Genomic DNA, 20,288 nt, shown 5'->3' with positions numbered 1-20,288 from the left:
GGAACCCAGGAGTCCGACTCTGTCAGAGGTGACAGAGTAGAGATAGGGTGCAGGCATAGAAGGAAGTGCAGAAAGATAAAGTGCAGAGATAGAGGGGGCAGGGAAGTACAAGGTAAGTGCTGGGATAGGAGATGCTCTCTGAAGAGCTGGGTTTTCAGGAGCTTCTTGAAGATAGACAGGGACGCCCCTGTTCTGGTAGCGCTCGGTAGGTCATTCCACCATCGTGGGACGACACATGAACAGAGTTTGGATTGTCTTAGGCGTGGTGTAGGAGCTGCTAGACGACAATCCTGGGACCAACGGAGGGACCCAGTTGGGACAGAAGCCTTTGCAAGAGCATTCAAGTAGATGGAGCCGTTCCATTAAGCTCTTTGTAGCTAACATCAGGGACTTGGATCTGATGCGGGCGGCTAAGGGCAGCCAGAGGAGTTCAATGAACAGAGGGGGGGCGTGTTCTTTTAGGCTGATCCAAGACCAGACGCACCGCCGCGTTCTGGACCATCTGCAGAGGTTTCACAGGCTGGAGACCAGTTAGGAGAGCAGTTAGGAAACCAGTTAGGAAACCAGTTAGGAGACCAGTTAGGAAACCAGTTAGGAAACCAGTTAGGAAACCAGTTAGGAGAGCAGTTAGGAGACCAGTTAGGAGACCAGTTAGGAGAGCAGTTAGGAAACCAGTTAGGAGAGCAGTTAGGAGAGCAGTTAGGAAACCAGTTAGGAGACCAGTTAGGAGACCAGTTAGGAGACCAGTTAGGAGAGCGTTGCAGGAGTCAAGGCGGGAGATGACCATGGCCTGCAGCAGGAGCTGGGGGGCATGTTGGGTCAGGTATGGTCTGATCTTTCTTATGTTTAGTAATGCAAAGCGACGTGAACGAGCATCTGAGGTAACGTGATCTTTGAAGGTTAGTTGGTCATCAATCATGACCCCCAAGTTTCTAGCAACCTTTGATGGAGCAAGAGATTCAGTTTGGATGCAGATGCTGTGCTGGTCTGCATAGTCAATGGTTGGGAAATGCTTCTGTAGGGAAAGATGCCCCAAGATAAGTATTACCTGAGGTGAGTGAATAAAGTGGAATGGCAGGTGTTCAGCGTGACATCAGTAGACCGGGTGCCTCTCGGCACCAGAGGTGTTCATGGGACATGGTAGCAACTCTCCACCGGGTCAAAATGAATGAAACTGGCATGAGCCGCAATGTCAGTAGAAATGAGGAGTGGCTGGCAATGTCAGTTACATTTTTACAAGCTGTCTGTGAGGGTGGCAAAGCGAGAATGATACGATAACAACGAGACAAGACCGAGCCTGACTGCGACTCCTGTAACTCTCTCTGGTATGAAGCAGGATCACCGTGCCCTCTTCACTTTCTGCTTATCTGCTACGAAGATGTAAATGTGAGAGTCGAGGCAAAGTTTAACAGCTGTGGATTCTGGATGATTGGCTTCTTTAAAGATGTAACTTGACTTGAACCCACTTGGGGCTGTTGGGCCAATGTTTCTGAGCCACTTCCATACTGAGATGTGGTCTATGAAACCGGTTAGACTGGTGTCTGCTTCCAATCCACTCATCGAGACTTTTGGAAACTAAAATGTAGCTTCTTTATTTGAACCACTCCTCTTTCTGGAATTCTTTGAGATACCTTAAGGACAGCCCCTGTTCCCTCCCATTGTGCCACACAAAATTCCCACTTTTGACACTTTTCTCTGGCAGTTGTAATGGCACAGCAAGGATTTAAGTGTGAAATGCTCCGCTGTTCGATCTGTCTGGACCTGCTCAAGGATCCAGTGACTATTCCCTGTGGGCACAGCTACTGCATGAGCTGTATCAGAAGTCACTGGGATGTGGAGGATCAGAGGGGAATGCACAGCTGCCCTCAGTGCAGAGAGACCTTCATACCGAGGCCTAAATTGGTGAAAAACACAGCGTTTGCTGAATTGGTGGAAGAGAAGAAGAAGACAGGACTCCAGACCGCTCCACCTGATCATTTCTATGCCGGACCGGAGGATGTGGCCTGTGATTTCTGCAGGGCAAGAAAGCTGAAAGCCGTCAAGTCCTGTCTGCAGTGTTTGGCCTCTTTTTGTGAAAAGCACCTCCAGCCTCACTTTGAATCCACTGCTTTTGAAAAACACAAGCTGGTCGACCCGTCCAAGCAGCTTCAGGAGAACATCTGCGCTCATCACGGCGAGGTGATGAGGATTTTCTGCCGCACTGATCAGCAGTGTATCTGTTCTCTGTGCTCCTTGGAGGAACACCGGGGCCACGACACGGTCTCAGCTGCAGCAGAGAGGACCGAGAGGCAGAAGCAGCTCACGCCGAGTCGTCAAAACATTCAGCAGAGATTTCAGAAAAGAGAGGAAGACGTGAAGCTGCTCCCACAGGAGGTGAAGGCTATCAGTCGCTCTGCTGATAAGGCTGTGACCGATTGTGAGAATATCTTCTCTGAGCTGATTGGTCTCCTTCAGAAAAAGAGCTCTGATATTAAGCAGCAGATCAGGAACCAGAAGGAAGCTGAGGTCAATCGGGCCAAAGAGCTTCTGCGAAAGCTGGACCAGGAGATCACTGAGCTGAAAACAAAAGATGCTGAACTGGATCGGCTGTCTCAAACAGAGGACCACACTCAGTTTCTGCGCATTTTCTCTTTGCTCTCAGATTTCAGTGAGTCTGCAGATTCATTCTACCCCAAGCAGCGGCCCCTGCGGCACTTTGAGGACGTGACAACAGCCGTGGGGGAAATGAAGGAGAAACTACGGAGTGTTCTCCTTGAAGAATGGCCAAAGATTTCACGGGCAGTGGCTGAAGTGGACGTGTTACTGCCTCAGCCAGAGCCTCAGCCAGAGCCCGAGTCCAGAGCCGGGTTCTTAAAGCATTCGTGTCGCATCACTCTGGATCCGAACACTGTGAATGTTCACCTGCTGTTATCTGAGGGAAACAGGAAAGCAACGTACATGTATAGAAAGCAGAGGTATCCCGAGCACGCTGAGAGGTTTCTGCACAGGTCTCAGGTCCTGAGCAGAGAGAGACTGACTGGACGGCATTACTGGGAGGTGGAGTGGGGCGGCTCAGGTGCTTACATAGCAGTCGCATACAAAGACATCAGCAGAGCAACAGATGGGAGTGAATTTGGACACAATGACCTGTCTTCGGCGTTATTTTGTGGAAGCAGTTCATATATATTTATCCATAACAGTGTAAGCACTTCCATCTCAGGCCCTTATTCCTCCAGAATAGGAGTGTACCTGGACCACAAGGCAGGTATTCTGTCCTTCTACAGCATCGTCTCTGACGCCATGACTCTGCTCCACAGGGTCCAGACCACCTTCACTCAGCCGCTCTATGCTGGCTTTAGAGCATATCATTTCTTCTTTGGGTCCACAGCTGAGTTTTGTGAGCTATAAAGTGAAAAGTTGCGAGTTCTTCAACGTCCCAACCGGGCAGGGACGTGAAGATTTGTTTTTGTTCGTGCAGTTTTAGATTGTGTTGATTACATGTTCTCACTGAGCTGAGCTGCCACCTGCTGCCCAGACACAGGTACTACAGGTGATTTTGATTATCTGTATCATTTCTCATGTATACTACATACTTTTTGAATCATCATTTAGATTATTATCATACTCTAATACTTCTGCACTCCTATGTTTATGTTTATTTATGCATTTAGCAGACGCTTTTATTTTAAATTTATCCAAAGCGACTTACATGTAGGCAGTTAGGGTAAGGGGCTCTTGCCTAAGGACCCCTACTTTTTAGTACATTTTATGTAGGGGATTTGAACCCAGGTCTCCCACACAAAAGGTGGCAATCATACGACTACACTATCCTTCAAGACACGGGAATGTCCCTCTCAGCCAATCAGAGAGACGCTGTAATAATGTAAATATGTTCAGCAAAGCAATTTAGAGATACAGTGTAACCCCAATCTGATCAATAAATGTATATCTTTTTTGTGAGGGTTGCATATCGAGGTGATTTAAAATAAAGCTCATATAAAAGCAGAGTTCGTTTCAGTTAAAACTTCTAACAACTGTAATTTCCTGTTAATGTCTCGGTCTGTGAAGCCATCCGGAGCGACTCCTCAACAAAGCGAAAATAGTTCTGGATCCCAAACATATTACTGACAGTAAGCCACGTGAAAACACGCACGCGACAGAGTCATAACCAAACAAAAAGGAGCCTGACGGCACGAGGAATGACGCAACAGAGGAACCATGAGTTACTGAGGCCAAAGAAACAAACTTACTGCGCCGTTTTCTTACAAATGATGGCAATAAATTCTGTTTGTCAGGCAGGTTTAAATCAGATGCTGTGTCCAAATCAAACTGTTTATTCTCCACAGGGATGCAAATAAAATAAAAAAAACTGATCTAATAGCACATAACCAAGCCCCGCTTTGTCATTACCTCCCTAAAAAGGTCTGATCCAACCGCGGGAACCAAGCACACCAATAGTTATGGTTCTCTGTCACTCTTCCAGGAACCTTTTCAGGTAAAGCTGGTTTTAGTTTTACAGAAAAAAAACTGCTGCTGATGGCCCCAAAACAGCTGCGCGTTCACACATAATAACAGAAGAAGAAGAAATTAACTCAGCTTCTCAAAGTAATTTTATTCAAACGTCACAAAAAGATGTCTGAAGGAGAACAAAACAACAGGAAAAGTAATATCCGTCATCAGATCCTGACCCGTGGAGGCGGGACTTTCATTCCGTTCAACCAAAGTAACAAAGTCAGAAAACAGCATCCCATAAGTTCCGCATCCAGCTCACTTTAGTTTAAAAACGCTTTTTGGACAAAAGAAAAGCTTCTCTCGGTTGTGGAAGGGACTTCTTTCACTCCCTGCTGCCCTGTCACGGATTCATTAACAACCCAGTAAAGAGATCATTCTTCACAGATGTTCATCTGAACAACACCTTTGCCTCTATGAAGCAGCAAAGATTTAGTTCAAATTAAACAAAAATCTGTATTAGAATAAGTAATAAAGTGGAACTTCGTCCAGAACCTCAGTTTATTTAAGGCTACCACCCGGTTTGCTGCAGTCCAACACCCAGCCCCGCACCCCCACCCCCGGCTCACAGAGCGGCCAGCTCCCGCTGCAGCCTCTCCTTCTCCCGCTGCAGCTCCACGATGCTCTGCTGGTTCTGCTCCAGCCGGTCCTCCAGCCACTGCAGCAGCGGCCCGCTCACCGCCGACATCTGGCTGCACAGGTTCTTGGTGAACACCGAGCCGTTGTGGATCTTGGTGACGGGGTCCAGGTGCGCCAGGTTGTGGATCTTGCGGTACGTGTCCTGCTCCTCCTGACACAGGATCCGCGGCAGCTCCACGGCCGACTCCAGGCACACCTTCCCGATGGCCTCGCGGGGCACGACGTGGATCGGGATCTCCACCCGCTCGTACTCGGAGCCCTTCTGGGCCTGGACGGACTGGAAGCAGGTGTACAGCACCCGGCCCGTCTTGGTGTTCTTGTCCTCGATGAAGCAGGAGAAGATGAGGCCGACGAAACACTGGTCCAGCATCTGGTACATGGCCTGAGTCCGCACGTCGACGTGGGAGGGCCACACGGTGATGTGCGGGTGGGAGTGGTACCAGCCGACCACCCGCATCGGCTTCCCGGTCATGTCGGCCAGCCGCTCCGCCTCCGTGGAAGCCGCCGACAGCTGCTCCGGGGAGATCTCCACCCGGTCCTTCCGCTTGTCCGAGCGGCGGAGGATGATGACGGAGTGGATGTGGACGATGCGGCTGACTTCCACCTCTCCGATACACAAACCCATCACCTCCTCCTTCTCCGTGCTCAGCGCGTGATTCTTGCACACCAGGAAGGCGTCCGACTCCAAGTGAACCGCGCTCACAGCCATAATTCCGTGTTAAATTGATTTTCCTCTCAAGCCGAAGACGTAAACATCAACAGCGCCGGGTATGGCGCTTCACTTCCGTATTCTGAGGTGCTACGCAAATAAACGTCCGTGTTGGTGCAGTGGCTCCATAGTTCCGCTTACCTTTCCAGTGTTATCGGTAATTTTAGGGTTCAACTCTGCCACGTTTAGTGTGTAATGACATAAAGTAAAATGATTTATTTCGGCTAAATGATAATCAAACATAATACATGAGTACAAATTCAAAATAAGGTTAGTTGTTAAAAAACAAAGACAAATGCTCTTGTGAGTCTTTTCAAATGTCAAAATGAAACAGTTTTAAAAAAGTTAAAAAATTTGGTTTATATGGCTATTATATGAAAGCCATCCCTAAATACTGCGTAAGTAGTATTGAAATCTGTACCTGAATGGTGTTTTGGCTCAAATCCCAACATGAATCCTTGGTAAATTATTAATCTTAAACTGTATTTTATTCTACTTTAATGTAACAAAACTCAACAGCAGCCAGGTTTACAAACTCATTGAATATTTTCTACAGTTTGTATTTCCAAATGAAGTCTGATGACTTCCCATCAATCACCTTATGAGTCAAACCAAAATGTCTGTGTTAATTCTCATTTCTTGTAGGTAATCGCTGCACAATCCCAGATTTTAGTTCTGATTACCAGCAGCAGATCTGGGACCATGTGAAAAGAAAACAGGTTAGAGCGGCTGAGTGAACGTGATCTGGACTCTGGAGCAGAGTCATGGAGCAGAGATGCTGTGGAAGGACAGAATACCTGCGCTGCGGTCCAGGTACACTCCTACTTTGGAGTTCTCAGGGCCTCAGATGGAAAATCTGATGTTTTTACGTCTGAATTCATCATTTTGTTTGAAACACTCTGAAGCAAATCCACTTTTCTATCCTGTCCTGTTGGTAATGAGCTTCCTTTTTGCCCATCTCGTCCTCCCAGTCCTCCCAGGTTCTCTCTGCTCAGCAACATGTCAGTGAATCTGTCCTGATGGCTGGAATATGCCTGTTTTTTTACACTTTGTTCTTACTTATTTGTTCCCTTCAGATGAGTCCAGTTTAAAGTTGGGATTCAGTGAGATTTGTTGTGAATGTTGTCAGATTTTTTCTCTGGTCTCAGACTCATCTTGTAACAGTGACACACTCACTTTGGCCTTTGTCAGTGAGATCTTGGTCCAAACACAGCTCAGAAAGCCGCTTCCACGGCTTCAAAACACAGCAGGATGTGGATATTGATGCTGGCTGAGGCCACAGATCGACTGAGACGTGGAAATGCTGAATGTTCACAAAGAAAATGAGGTGGTTGTGTTTGATCTTTCCTCCTGAGCTGCAGCTTCTCTTGAAGATCCGTGTCCCGACTCACTTTTCTGCCAGGATTTAACCTGCTGATTCACGTCGAAGCTTAACTTCTCTACAGGACAAAGCAGCTGAGAGAAGATCTCCTCAGTGTTCATCAGAGCTTTATCAGCAGAGTCGCTGATAGCCGCTGCAGCACCGCCATGTTTTTCTCTCAGCCTCGGATATTCTGCTGGTTTCTTTGGTCTCTCAGATACGATTTCCCCCCGTTTTCCTCCATACAGCTGAGACTGTATCGCAGCCTTTTAATTTCATCCGTTTCATGGCTTAGATACAGATCCAGTCCAGAAAATCTTCATCACTTTACCATGATGAGAGCAGATGTTTTGATTAGCTTCGGTTTTCCCAAAAGGCTCAAACTCAGCAGCTTTCAGCTTTCTCCCAGTCCCCACATCACATCTCTGTGTCCATTCGTCCTTATTCAAGCTCTTGGGAAGATCAGCTCATCCAAAACAAAGCTTTCTTCATCTTTTCCCACTGCTGTGCAGTGAATAAATAATAATCCATTTCTGGGAGGGGAAGTGGTTAAGAAATAAAACGACGAGGGAAACTTTCTGCATCTTAAAACTGTCTAAATGAAGCATTCAGTGGGCATGTTCAGCCATTCCTCTGTGTTTATGACTCAGTTATCACCAGTTTGGACGATGCTTCTGCATGTTCTTGCCTGGAAACAATCTTGTAATTTCATGCCTCATAAATGATGAGCAAAGACCAAGTAAAATGCTGTTTTGTAGTGGGAAACATGGGTTGTTTAGCTGTGTGACTGTCAGGATACCAGGGGATTCAGGACGCAGATGCAGGGTCGTGTGGTTCCAAAGAGGTTTTATTTAAATAAACACAGGACAGATTACGGCACTGCAGGGCGCTCTCCCGGCAGCGCAAAAGAAAAGCTGTGAAAACCCTAAGCGCGCTCCTCCGTATCTGTGGTGGAGGAGGAGCGCGGCTGTGAAAGTTAACAAACCTCTCCAAACTGGGAGGAAAACAGAAATGCTATGAAGACTTAACAAAGCTCGCTCTCGAAATGAGGCGGAATAAAACAAAGGCGCACTCTTTACAAAAATCTATGAAAATTTAACTTTAACTTAAAGCTCTCCTTTAACGGAGGCGACTAAGACAGGTAACAACGAAAAATCACTCCTTGAAAACGGAGGAAAAACAAAGCTATGAAACTTACCGTTCAATAAATAAACTAAGTCTACGGACAACTATAAATTACAAAGCAAGAAGCACTACAGGAGAGTCGCTCACTGCAGGCTCGTGGAATCATGGAACATGGCAAGACAAGAGGCTGGTAATGTAGCTCTAAATGAGACAACATGCTGGCTCAAGAAAAGGGAAACACAGACTAGTTGAACACATGAGGGACCAAAGGGGAACAGGTGGAAACACTTTGGGAATCAGGGAAGACAATGAGACTCTTGACACGGGAGGAAGGGCAAAGATACCTGAAACAAGAGGACAAGATCAGTGAATTTTCAAAATAAAACAGGAAATGACGAGTCATGGAACGGAAAATAAACCGTGACAGTGACAGGTACTCTACAGGTCTTTTTATTGAATTCTTTCCCCTTAGACTCACCTGTAAAGGCTGTTACTCTGACTCATTTAGGCTTTTCTGTCTGGAAATATTTGGCCCCACGTTTGGAGTCAGTTCAGTCGAGCATCCATCAGTGTTTTTCACCCCCTCATTTATTTTTGTCCTCTATCTAAAAAGCAGTATTTGACATTTCCTCAGAAGACAGAATTTGATCAGGAAACTGACCAAAGATCAGTTACGTCTGCATGTGGCCGATAGGTGCAAAAGCACAGAAAAATCTGCAGAATTTGATGTGACAAACGACTTACTTCAAGAACAGAAACTAAATGTTTTACAGAAGCAATGAGATGACAAAATCAGCCAAAAATAACAACCCAGGAAGTGTGAGGACAAACTGTCAAGAAACAAATCAAACTGAGGCAAGTACATGCAGAGTTTGGTATAATTAACAGATAACGTAAGATATGGAGCAATAAGGCAAGTTAACCAGGGGTAAAAGAAACAAAGCAGAGCAGAGCTCCTGCCACGGCTGCAGAGGCTTAATTGTGTCCAAATAAATTAGTATAACATTAATAAGTAAAGCATGAAGTAAAGCCGCGTCTCTGCGGTCTTTTCAGCTACAGATTTTCTGCAACACTGAGCCCTGATGTAACCGTCTCCGTATTTCCCGACTAATTAAGAGGAGAAAACATGCTGAATCCACTTTTACGTCTCCGTGGCAACGCTGTGCGGCGGTTTAAAGTTTGATCCCGCGCGCAGCGTGACCACACACACACGAACTGACGCGGCGCCGCACATGTTTTTGTCGAGGCGTGTGGTTTCCATGGCGACGGACGTAGGAACCAATGAGAATTGTCTGAAGCATCAGCTGGAGTTCAGAAGGAAGGCGTGCGTTCAGGTTCGGGTCCGTGTTAGTTGTGAAAGTGAGCAGCTTATTGGCCACAGCACTGGACTGTTGTGATAAATAAAGTACATATTATCAGAATCAGATGTTGTCTCTTTTCATAAATAATATTAAGAAGAAATACATTTTTTTTCCATCTGTAAGTGCAGTTGAAAAATCAACAGTTCCAGTATTTTTCAGCTGTTCGCTAACATTTATCATTTGATGATAAGTGTTTTGTCTAAAAAAAAAGGCTAAATAAGTTCCCAAATGAGCAAGTAAAGCAGTTGCCAAACATCACTAAATGGTGGACTTGAAGGAACAACGAAGACTAACACCAGTGTTGTCCTTTCTTACAGTTGTTCCCCCCTGATAAATGAGGTAAATAACACCTCGGTTGAACAACAACTCATGACATATTACGCCATGTCATTGCTGATTAAATAAAACCTGAGAGAAAATGCAGAAGCAGTGTGTGAAGAACTAAGCTGATTCTGATTCAGTAGCTTGCAGAATACATTTAGTTGGAGGGTAAAGATAGTCTGAATCAGTCTGTAGAGGAATTTCTACCCATTCCTCTTTACTATTTGCCTCAGTTCATTGAGGTTTCTGGGTATTTATGGACAGCTCTCCTAAGGTCTCACTCCACCTTGATTCTCTTCTTTTTCCCACATTCTGCTGTAGATCTGCTGCTGTGTTTGGGATCTTTGTCCTGTTGATGAGCCAGTTTCAGCCCAGCTTTAGCTGTGGGACAGATGGCCTCACATCTGACTCTAGAATACTTTGGTATCCAGAGGAGTTCATGGTGGACTCAATGACTGCAAGGTGCCCAGGTCCTGTGGCTGCAGAACCAGCCCAGATCATCAGCCCTCCACCACCGTGCTTGACAGCTGGTATGAGGTGTTTGTGCTGATATGCTGTGTTTGGTTTCCTCCAAACGTGCTGCTGTGCATTAGGACCAAACATCTCCACTTTGCTCTGGTCTGTCCAAAGGACATTGTTCCAGAAGTCTTGTGCTTTGTTCAGATGCAGCTTTGCAAACCTAAGCTGTGCTGCCATGTTCTTTTTAGAGAGAAGAGGCTTTCAACTGTGCTGTCATGACCTTTAACCTTTAACATGCTAACTGAGGCCTGTAGAGTCTGAGATGTAGCTCTTTGGGTTTTTGCAGTTTAATTTCTTTAATGTTGGACTCCAAATAGTTCTCTAAGATCATTGCTGATGTCTTTCCTCCTTGGCATCATGTCACACACACCTGAAAACTGACAGAACTTCTGCTTTTATAAAGCTGCTCACACTGACTGATAATCAATCAATCAAGTGCATTTGATTAGCAACACCTGGCTGTTTGTAATCACCCTATTTTTTATCTATTTTGTTGGGGGAAGGAATTAAGGAGAAAGTCCTCCGGCTGCTTCAAACAAAGGCCACTGAGTCAGTTCTGAGGTGGAAACTAATTGTTGTAGCTGAAGAAGAATTTAAGATGTTATTTATTCTTTCAAAACACTCTTGGTCTCCCCAGTTGGGCCGCTTTGCCAAATGTTATCTCTTAAAAACAGATCCAAAAACATTTCTTATTATTGTGTTTATTACCATCAAGCAGTGACAGGAAATGAACATGTTTCCTAGCAACCTGTTTCAGGCTTGGGGGTCTTCAGAGATTTAATTTGGATCATGTTGCTCATGTTATCTTGTTTTATTTGATCTTTTATTGTTGCAATACATTGTTTTTACGTAACCTGGGTTTCTCTTAGAGGCGAAGTTGACAGGCATCCTGTTTTCTGTGAAAATGTGCTGCTGCTTCACTGCCAGGTTGGACATAAAGACACAAACATCTTGATGCAGTTTGACTCTTTGACACTATGCTCTTTGTCTTTTTATTAAAATATTCATGGAGAACATCAGATTAATAATTGTTTTTGCTTCCACCTGTTGATTCTGCCGGTAAAGTGAATGAAGAGTGAATATTCAGGCTTTAGGACCCAGATGATCCGTGTCTTTTAGGGTTGGCTGAGTGTATATCTGCCGTTCTCATGTTGTGGTGCCTTCGAATGCAGTCGGAATCCCCAGGATCTACAAATCACGTGTGAGGATTCATGTCATTTTGGCAAAAATGTGAATTTTCAGGATAAAAATGACAAGTTCGTACAACACAGAGATGTCACAGAGCACTGACATCTACGGGACAAGCAATACCTCACCGTGGGAACCTCCTGACATCCTAACGAAAAGAACAGCCCTAAAGCAAAGAGCTCTGTGCCCCACCATGTTCACAAACTAATTACCAAGGGCTCCTGGTTTTGGGGTAGTTTGGGAAATATTTAAATGAAAGCTGTGGAGATTTTTACAAGGAAGAAACCTCCATGGAGTAAACAGTCCTGATAGAAACCACACAAACTAACAAACACAACTCTATAAAAAGGCGTTTTAAGGCAAACTGGTCAGCATCCAGGGTTTGGACACACTGTGTTGGAAGTGTTGCAATTATCATGCAATCCACCGGGTTACGAAAATTAAATCTGATTCCTTAGGATTGGTTTTGAATTGACAAAGTCAATTACTGAAAGTATTGCACCTAATACTAAAGATGGAGGCAGCCTCAACATTTCCTTCATCATTTTTGTACACATGTCAGAACACTGAGGCTGTGCAGACTCTACTTATTGAGGAAGCTTCAACATATTTTTTATTTTATTTTATTTTACCTCTTAAGTCTCTGGTGGAGAGCTCAGTTATTATAGCAGCCATCTGTTGGGGCACCATCACCAGAGCTGGAGACTTAAAGAAGCCGAGGGGACTGATAAAGAACGCTGGTTCTGTGCTGGGGACTGATCTGGAGCTTCGAGAGCTGATCCTGCTAAATTAATACATTAATAGATAAAGAAAGCAATAAATAAATAAGCAAAAAAATACACTAAAAGCTGCAGAAGTATCTAAATACACTGCACAATATACACATTATATAGATCAATGTGTAGATCGCTTCAGTCAGAGGCTTCTTCAGCTCCTTTGTAATAATCAATCATTAATTTTACCGGAAATATTTACTTTTGGGGATTAAAGTACTTTAAAAAAAAGAAAAGTAGCCTGTACATTTATATTCTCTTTCTTCATGTTTAGCATTCACAGCTGTTTCAGTCATATTGTACAAACTGTGACACACTGCAGGACACAGGGATGTCGCGCCAGAATGAGCTCTTTCCTCTCTGTAAGTTATTTATTTCCTTTTTGTGCCGTTTTGGAGAACTTTGTGCCCACCTTCCCTTCTGCGTACAGGTGGGCTTATAAATATCCGACCCTCCGTGGAGTCCCTGAAAGCGGCTCGAGCGTCAACCCTCCACCCCTTGAGGAAACGGAGCCACATCCATCAGACTCGTTGGGCTCTCAGAGGTGCTCCCCTGCCGTCCTCAGCCCGCTGCCGAACCGGACTGTCCGCGGTCCCAGCAAACTCCGGCCGGGCTTGGTGAGCTCTGCGCGGATTCTCCCGTCGACCAGGACCGTGGGAGCGATGCGACGTCTCGGAGGAGGAGGAGGAGACGAACTGGCCAAGCAGCAGCAGACACCTGAGAGCGGGATCTGAGTTAGTTTCCGTAACGTTAAAGAGAGGTGAGCAACACAGAGAAAAGAAACTAAAGGCTGGCGGAGGCTCTGGCGCGGGCTGGTGTTTGGTTGTGGACGCGCTTCCGTGTTACTTGTCGTGTCCAGCATCAGTGGCAGGCAGGCGGTATGAGTCATAGCCCCGGCGCAGGGCTGCTGGAGGAAAGTCTGCAGCCTCCAGACTCTCAGTCGTTTATCAGCCGCTGCACATGCAAAGCGCAGCGCCGCAGCGCCCTGTGGCCAAAGCGCCGCCTGCCGTGCGTGTACGCGCGTGTTTGGACCGTCATCTGTCACGCCTGCCGTGCGGTTGTAGTTGTGAGTCTGTGTGGGTGTGTATGCACGTGCACGTGCGGACTGTGGGTTAGTGTGGAAGGTTGAAATCCACAAAGGATGCGTGAAGCCTTGAAATAAGACCCAAATCCAGGAAAAAAAAGCCATCTTACTTTCTGTGGACTTTTTTCTGGAGCTACAGGTACAGCAGAGGGAAATGCACGCGCACACATGTCTTAAGTCTTCCTCTAACTTCACTGCACCAACAATAAAAAAACAAGTAAACAACCGATTGTTTAGAGAATCGTTTACTCTATCGATTAATCGATTAACAAGCTGTTTCGGTGGCCAGATGAAGCAAATATGTGACCACCGATGCTGGGCAGAACACATTTATGTGAATTAAATGCAGCAAATAATGTGCATTGGGGATTTTTTTTTTACGGAGTTTCTTGAGGAACCATCTCAGCCACAGTGAAGTATCTTGACCAAAGTTGAGCTTCTTAAAATCGGACAAACGCCCAGATTGTGGGGATCAGTTGGACTCAAACCGGCCTGAGGGACACCGACTCTTTGGGTCTTTTTGTGAAGGCAGTAAAGCTGGTCTCAGTTTCCTCATACAGTATCGGGGCTTATACCCAGACAAGGAATGGGGGTGTTATTAAGCAGCCAAGTCGAGCTGTGAGTGTCTGCCCTCCTGAACAAAAGGTCGTCACAGTTTGGTGTGAAGAAACTGATGTTTAAAGGTCCTGAAAGCCCATTTACCACCACTGTGTTTTCCAGCGAGTAAACGCAACTTCCTGCCAGAGTTGGAGCACGTTTGGGGGTTTCGCTTAATTTGATTTCTGTATATAATGCCAGGGTGGCGCTGCTGTATGTGGGGAGAGGAGGACGTCGCATGTGACTAATCAGGACACGGAAACGTTTAGCCGAGCGTCGGTTGAAAGCTTGTTGTGGCCTTTCATCCAACCTGGTTTAGTGTTTCCAGTTTGAAAGAAGGCAGCCTCTGGAAATAAAAAAAAAAAAAAGGGATTTGAATACAATTCTGTTCAGTTTATGAATAAAGCTCCAATTTACAATAAAAGTAACCGGTTCAGTAAACCCTTCACAGTTAACTGTTTTCTCCCCGGCGGGTGATTTAGCCTCCTGCAACAGATGGAACTCGCTGTTAAATTTATTGTATTTCTTCAGATATCAACGCTAAATCCGCTCAAACGAAGCCTAAGCGAGCACCTTGTCCCTGACCATGTTTCTGTCTTTCCTCCCAGGCTCTGACACAGTTTGCAGTCTGCTTTCTGGTCATATGTTCTGCCTTAAAGGCAGAATTTCTTCATGCTGGATCAGACCTGCTGCTGTTCCACCTGTTGTGGTCACTGCCCGCCGTTTCCCTTCATGACAAGTTCTTGAGACGTTTAATGGGATGGTTCCCTTGGCACCGTGACAGTAATTAGCACTTTTCTTCTGCCCGTCGCAGAGCATTTACTCGTTCATTAATGAGCTGGTGAGCAGAGCTGAAGGCAGCAGAGTTAATTAGTGGACAAAGCCTTTGTAGCTTCGCTAAAGAAGCTGCTGCTAGCATCTCTGTTTTTACGCCTGGTGGGATTTATCACATTTACCTTATCACAGATGGCGTCTTTCCACAGAAATGCAGCCCAGAGCGCTTCACACAGCAGAACTCATAAGAAAGGAGGAAACAGAAGTGTAGAACAGGTAAAGTTGGGGAATTTTTCCCTTTCAGGTGGTTTCCAAACCAGAAAAACCTGCTCGTGATGCGGCTGAATGTTGTTCTAAGACTGACCGTTGCAAATGTTTTCCTTTTCCAGACTTTCAGCTGAGCTGTGTGGGTTTTTTCCTTTTAACAAAGGGTCCTAAATAAGTAAAATGACCAGGAATCTATCCAAGTGGCAGCCATGATAAGAGCTGGTAGAATTCTGTAAATACTGAGGAAACGTTGGGGTGGAAGCAAAGGAAACAAAACATGATGAACCTGCCCCTTTACTTCCTTCCATCTTCACCTCATGAAACATTTCTGACTGTTTTACAACTTCATAAAGAGCAGCTTTCTGAGCAATTTAGCTTAATGTGTAGAATTATAATGACGACTGAGTCTTAAAATGTGTCAGAAGTGACAAACTTGCTCATCAGAGGCCAACATCTTCTACAGAACACCTCTTACCTTTTAACACAATATAGATTTTATTACAACGTCATTCTTTGCGGATCAGCCGGACACCACCTGTCGGTGGTAATGAGATGAATAATTGACGGATATAAAGTTGAAACAGTTCTATTGAAATGAAAATGACCCACAGAAGTAATCTTCTCCCCGAGCTCTGCTTTAAAGGTTCAGACTGAAACCAACCTGGAGCCTGAACCTCGCCTGCATTGTGCTGCTGTCTCCCTGCAGCTCGGCTCTCAGACTGAGCTGGGAAAAGCTCCAATGGCAACACAAGTGTCCACCGTTCTGTGTTCGCTGTGGTAAAAATATATTAAACAAATAGTAGAGGGACGAATAGATAAGGCAAAGCAAAGGCTGGTGGAGCATAAAGAAGTGGCTCCACGCCAGATATCTTATCAGGAAGTGTTCCCGAGCGCACTTTTAGAACCTTTATTTAGCCAAAAACAGCATGTGAACACAGGCCCCCTTTAGAGAGTGTTAGTTATGTCATTCGGCTGAAAATTGCTCCACTTTTATAACCTGTTGGTCACAAACAGAAGTAGAACGATTAAGTCCAAATGTTGGTTGTTTGTGTTGAAACTCACTACAGTTAGAGCTGGAGAAGCTTCCTGACCCTCATCATGACGGTCAAAACAAGCTAACTCTCACTACTTTCACATGTTTTCTTTTTCCATTTCATTAAATCAGCTAATCCTTCTGAGGCCCGGGTTACATCACACACCTAAGGACACCTGATCGTCATTTGTCCACAGACTCCTGAATTAGGGCTGGGCGATATGGCAAAAATAAATAGAAAGAAAATCTCGATTTCGATTTTATCACAATCTTGAATTGAAAAGTGAAAAACAGACAGTGTTGCAGAAGCATTTTTGGCTGAGCAGCTCGTACCGCGGGTCAACTACTTGAAGCAGGCGTTCCAACGCCTCCTTTTCTACCGTCTTGAACGGTACCGATACTTTGCAAGATAAAAGCTAACTGCTTCTGTTACCTCTTTCCATCGCTTGCTTGACTTGTCATAGGAGTGTCTTTGTCAAATGCCTGTGTTAATGTCGTCTGTTTTGGTCTTAGCTAGCTGCTGCTCACGCTAGCTGCTGCTCACGCTAGCTGCTGCTCACGCTAGCTGCTGCTCACGCTAGCTGCTGCTCACGCTAGCTGCTGCTCACGCTTGCTGCTGCTCACGCTTGCTGCTGCTCACGCTAGCTGCTGCTCACGCTAGCTGCTGCCTCTGATAGCTGCTGCTTACGCTAGCTGCTGCTCACGCTAGCTGCTGCTCACGCTAGCTGCTGCTTACGCTAGCTCCTGCTTACGCTAGTTCCTGCTTACGCTAGCTGCTGCCTCCGCTAGCTGCTGCCTCCGCTAGCTGCTGCTTACGCTAGCTGCTGCCTCTGCCTGCGGTGCCGGTGCCGCCGGGCCCCTCGCTGTTTGGCTCTCAGCATATTGTTTAAATGCTTCCTCTTCAAGTGATTGAACGGCTTCGTCCTGTTAAGAAAGCGCGTCACTGCCTGTAATTCGCTGTGATTGGTCGGTCAGGTTGATGACGTAACACGTCTGGTGCATCAGCATAGAACTGCAATTTATAGAATGTGCCCGAGACGATCCCACGATCTCTGCTGTCTGACAGATCGTTACGGATCGTCTTCATGTTGCAATCGTTCACGATTTAATATCGTCATATCATATATCCTGAATGATACCAGACTGACTGAGGTAATAATCTGGAATCAAAGTCTGCACATGATCAGGCCGGCAGACCCTCTCTGGCATTTCACGAGGTGGATCTGCGGTTGCCATGGTAAAGTTAGAACCACCAGTGGCACACCTTTGAGGTTTATCCAGGGAGACTTGCAGAACTCACATTAGGTGTTTTGCTGTGATGATTCTTTATGACCTTTTTGCTCGAGGACGGCCTCCCTAACCAGTGTGCCCTTTTCTTCTGGCTCTCCGTCTCTCATCACTGCCTCTCTCTCCTTCTCCTGCCAACCACCTGCAGCGTATTGACCACAAACAGCAGGATTCGGCCTCCATAAGATGATTAATGCATAGCTAAGATTTCCACTTGATAGAGCGAGACTGGCTGCTTTAACGCTCCTCTCCAAGTCACTCGTGGGTTTCTGAGAGGGGAGACTGTCGGGAGAATTAAGTTTTAGTCATACAGAAGTTTCCTGGCAGAAGTGATGTGGAAGCTCAGTGGCTCTCTGGAGCCAAAGAACCCACGTATCTAACTGAGCGAGCTGGCCAAAAGAAGCCGGGAGAAACTAGTTTCAGTTCAGCGTTCAGTCTGGTTTTAATGGAGTATCACATTTGCTCATCAGGAGAATCCAAAATTTAAACAAATATATATAAATCAGGACAAAATGTAGACACCAAGATGCCCCTCACATAGTTTAATGTTAAGGAAATGCAAACAGGACGTTTAGAGTAGATGCTTTAAGCAGCCATGAGTTGACTCTAAGGCTGCCACAAACGATCATTTTGATAGTCGACTAATCTCCGATTATTTTTTCCGATTAGTCGACCAATCGGATCGTACGTAAACTGAATGTAAAACATAGCAGGATGCAGCTGCTCTTATATAACCATCATTAGCTTTCAGCTTGGAGTGTTTAAAGGGGAACTCCGGTGTTTTTAAACCTTATTTCTGGCATGGAATACGTTCATCTACTCACTGAGAACAGTTTGGCGAAAGTTGGCGTCCTTCGGAAGATATTTAGATAACTCGAGATCCATATAACGGAGAGAACAGGGCTGGGGCGTTGCCGGGTTGCCATGACAACAGAGCCCGTCTGGTTTAACTTCCTGTGACATCACGGCTGACCCCGGTTACCACTACTGTGCAAATGTGTCAAAGACAGGAAGGCCGACGCAGCAGTTTTGAGAGAAAAACGATTTTAATCGTCGACATAATCGTGACAGCCCAAGTTGACACATAATTTCTGTGGTTAGCTGTCAAAAAGGCACAAAAACGCACAAAAAGATGTGAACGTGAACAGCTTTCTTGGGAATTTGGCTGTATTTGTACACGCTTTACACGATAAGATAGAGTTTAAGCAGAGCGGCCCAGTTTAGCGCAGTTCAGAGCAAACATGCAGGATTGATTCTTCTTTAGGTCTGTTTGTCCGATTCTGAGAAGCTCAATTTTGTGGGATTTCAGTGAGACAAACATGTTTAGATTCATGCTAACAGTCTGGCTTTGGTGGGACTGACGCCGTAATTAGTTTTTCTGTTCTTGTGTCATGTAAACATGCTTAGTGACTCCAAAGTGTCCAACGGCTGCAAAACAAGCTCAAATCATTCTAATAACAGATGGTGTGAGTTGTTTCTTCTTTTCACCAAACATGGTGTTTTGAGTCAAGCCAAACGTCTCAATTTTGGTCTCAACAGTCCAAAGGACGTTGCTCCAGACGTCTTGTGGGTTGTTCATGGGGGACTCTAAATAGTTTGGAAATGGCCTTATAACCCTTCCCAGATTGATGGGCAGCAACAGCTGCTTCTCTAAGATCATTGCTGATGTCTTTCCTCCTTGGCATCGTGTTAAACTGACAGAACTTCTGCTTTTATAGAGCTGCTCACACTTGCTGATGATCTCAAGTGCATTTGATTAGCTGAACTGGCTGCTACTTACCATCTTAAGGGTGTACTTTCTTTTTCAGGTGACTGTAAAGTACAAATTTGTTGTGGAGAAACCAGACAACGGACAGATTAAGGGGTTTTACAGGGAAGTCACGGGTCCGTTTAGATCAGGGATGTGAAACTCCGGTCCTGGAGGGCCGCTGTCCTGCAGGTTTTAGATGTTTCCCTGCTCCAACACACCTGATTCAGATTGATGCCTCATTAGCTGGTTTGTGCAGAACTTAACAAGCTTTTGAAGGGATCCATTTCATCTGAATCAGGTGTGTTGAAGCAGGGAAACGTCTAAAACCTGCAGGACAGCGGCCCTCGAGGACCGGAGTTTGACATCCCTGATTTAGATGGTAACAAGCTGATTAACTGGTCGGTTTTCACTCCAAATTTCACAAGAGAACAAATACCGACCAGTTGGCCGATGATGTAAATTAATGGTAAGCGTGCTAGAAACTAATCCAGCACTGTGTATTGTTTTTAGTTCTTTGTGCTGTTTGTAGATGTCTTTTGGTTCCGGGATAAAGGTGCTGTGACACATTGAGGTTAACAACTTGATATCAAGCGTCTCGCTCAGCTCAGCCAGTCAGTCCGGGTAATTTACAGCTGGGTAAACAGGAAAGGGACCGAGGGAGAGAAACTGTTTCACAAACTAATGATGACAAACAGTGAAATGTTTCCAGCTTGGCTAATCCAAACTCGTCATGAAATGACGTCCATATCTGTCGTGTTTTCTATGGAGCTATGGATTTAGTTTAAAATGTCTCAGATCTATGGGAAGATTCCCCTTAGAGCCACAATTAAAGATGTTGTTTCCCAAAAGTAAAGCAGGAAGGAGTTCACACAACATTCAGCGCTTAAATCTAACTGGTTGAACTGGTTGACCACATAATTGGCGCCATCTCTCTGATCTAATAAACCTTTTTAAAGGTGGCTTTGTAACTTTGAACTTCATAAATGTCACCACAAGGGGGCGATTTACCGATC

The 20,288-nt window shown here is 45.4% G+C and overlaps 3 protein-coding genes across 3 annotated transcripts in view; 2 read left to right on the top strand and 1 right to left on the bottom strand.

Annotated features, from left to right (window-relative positions):
- Window positions 1–1,690: 1,690 nt before the first annotated feature.
- LOC140276906 (tripartite motif-containing protein 16-like) lies at window positions 1,691–3,510 on the top strand. Its single transcript, XM_072371765.1, has one exon. It carries the CDS (start codon window positions 1,708–1,710, stop codon window positions 3,385–3,387), a length of 1,680 nt encoding a protein of 559 aa, XP_072227866.1. The 5' UTR covers window positions 1,691–1,707; the 3' UTR covers window positions 3,388–3,510.
- A 1,061-nt stretch (window positions 3,511–4,571) lies between these two features.
- brcc3 (BRCA1/BRCA2-containing complex, subunit 3) lies at window positions 4,572–5,940 on the bottom strand. The gene has a single exon (XM_072371597.1). The coding sequence runs from the start codon at window positions 5,834–5,836 to the stop codon at window positions 5,054–5,056; it is 783 nt and encodes a 260-aa protein (XP_072227698.1). The 5' UTR covers window positions 5,837–5,940; the 3' UTR covers window positions 4,572–5,053.
- A 7,046-nt stretch (window positions 5,941–12,986) lies between these two features.
- Window positions 12,987–20,288, top strand: part of rab27b (RAB27B, member RAS oncogene family) — a 66,135-nt gene continuing 58,833 nt past the window's right edge. The window contains exon 1 of the mRNA XM_072371902.1: window positions 12,987–13,243. The gene's annotated coding sequence lies outside the window, so the exon portion shown is untranslated. The remainder of the gene's footprint in view (window positions 13,244–20,288) is intronic.

This window comes from Leuresthes tenuis, unplaced genomic scaffold (assembly GCF_036924035.1).
Source record: "Leuresthes tenuis unplaced genomic scaffold, fLeuTen1.0.hap1 SCAF_19, whole genome shotgun sequence".
NCBI classification, from domain to species: domain Eukaryota; kingdom Metazoa; phylum Chordata; class Actinopteri; order Atheriniformes; family Atherinopsidae; genus Leuresthes; species Leuresthes tenuis.
The sequence above is the reverse complement of the archived record's forward strand: the minus strand, read 5'-3'. Positions and strand labels throughout refer to the sequence as shown.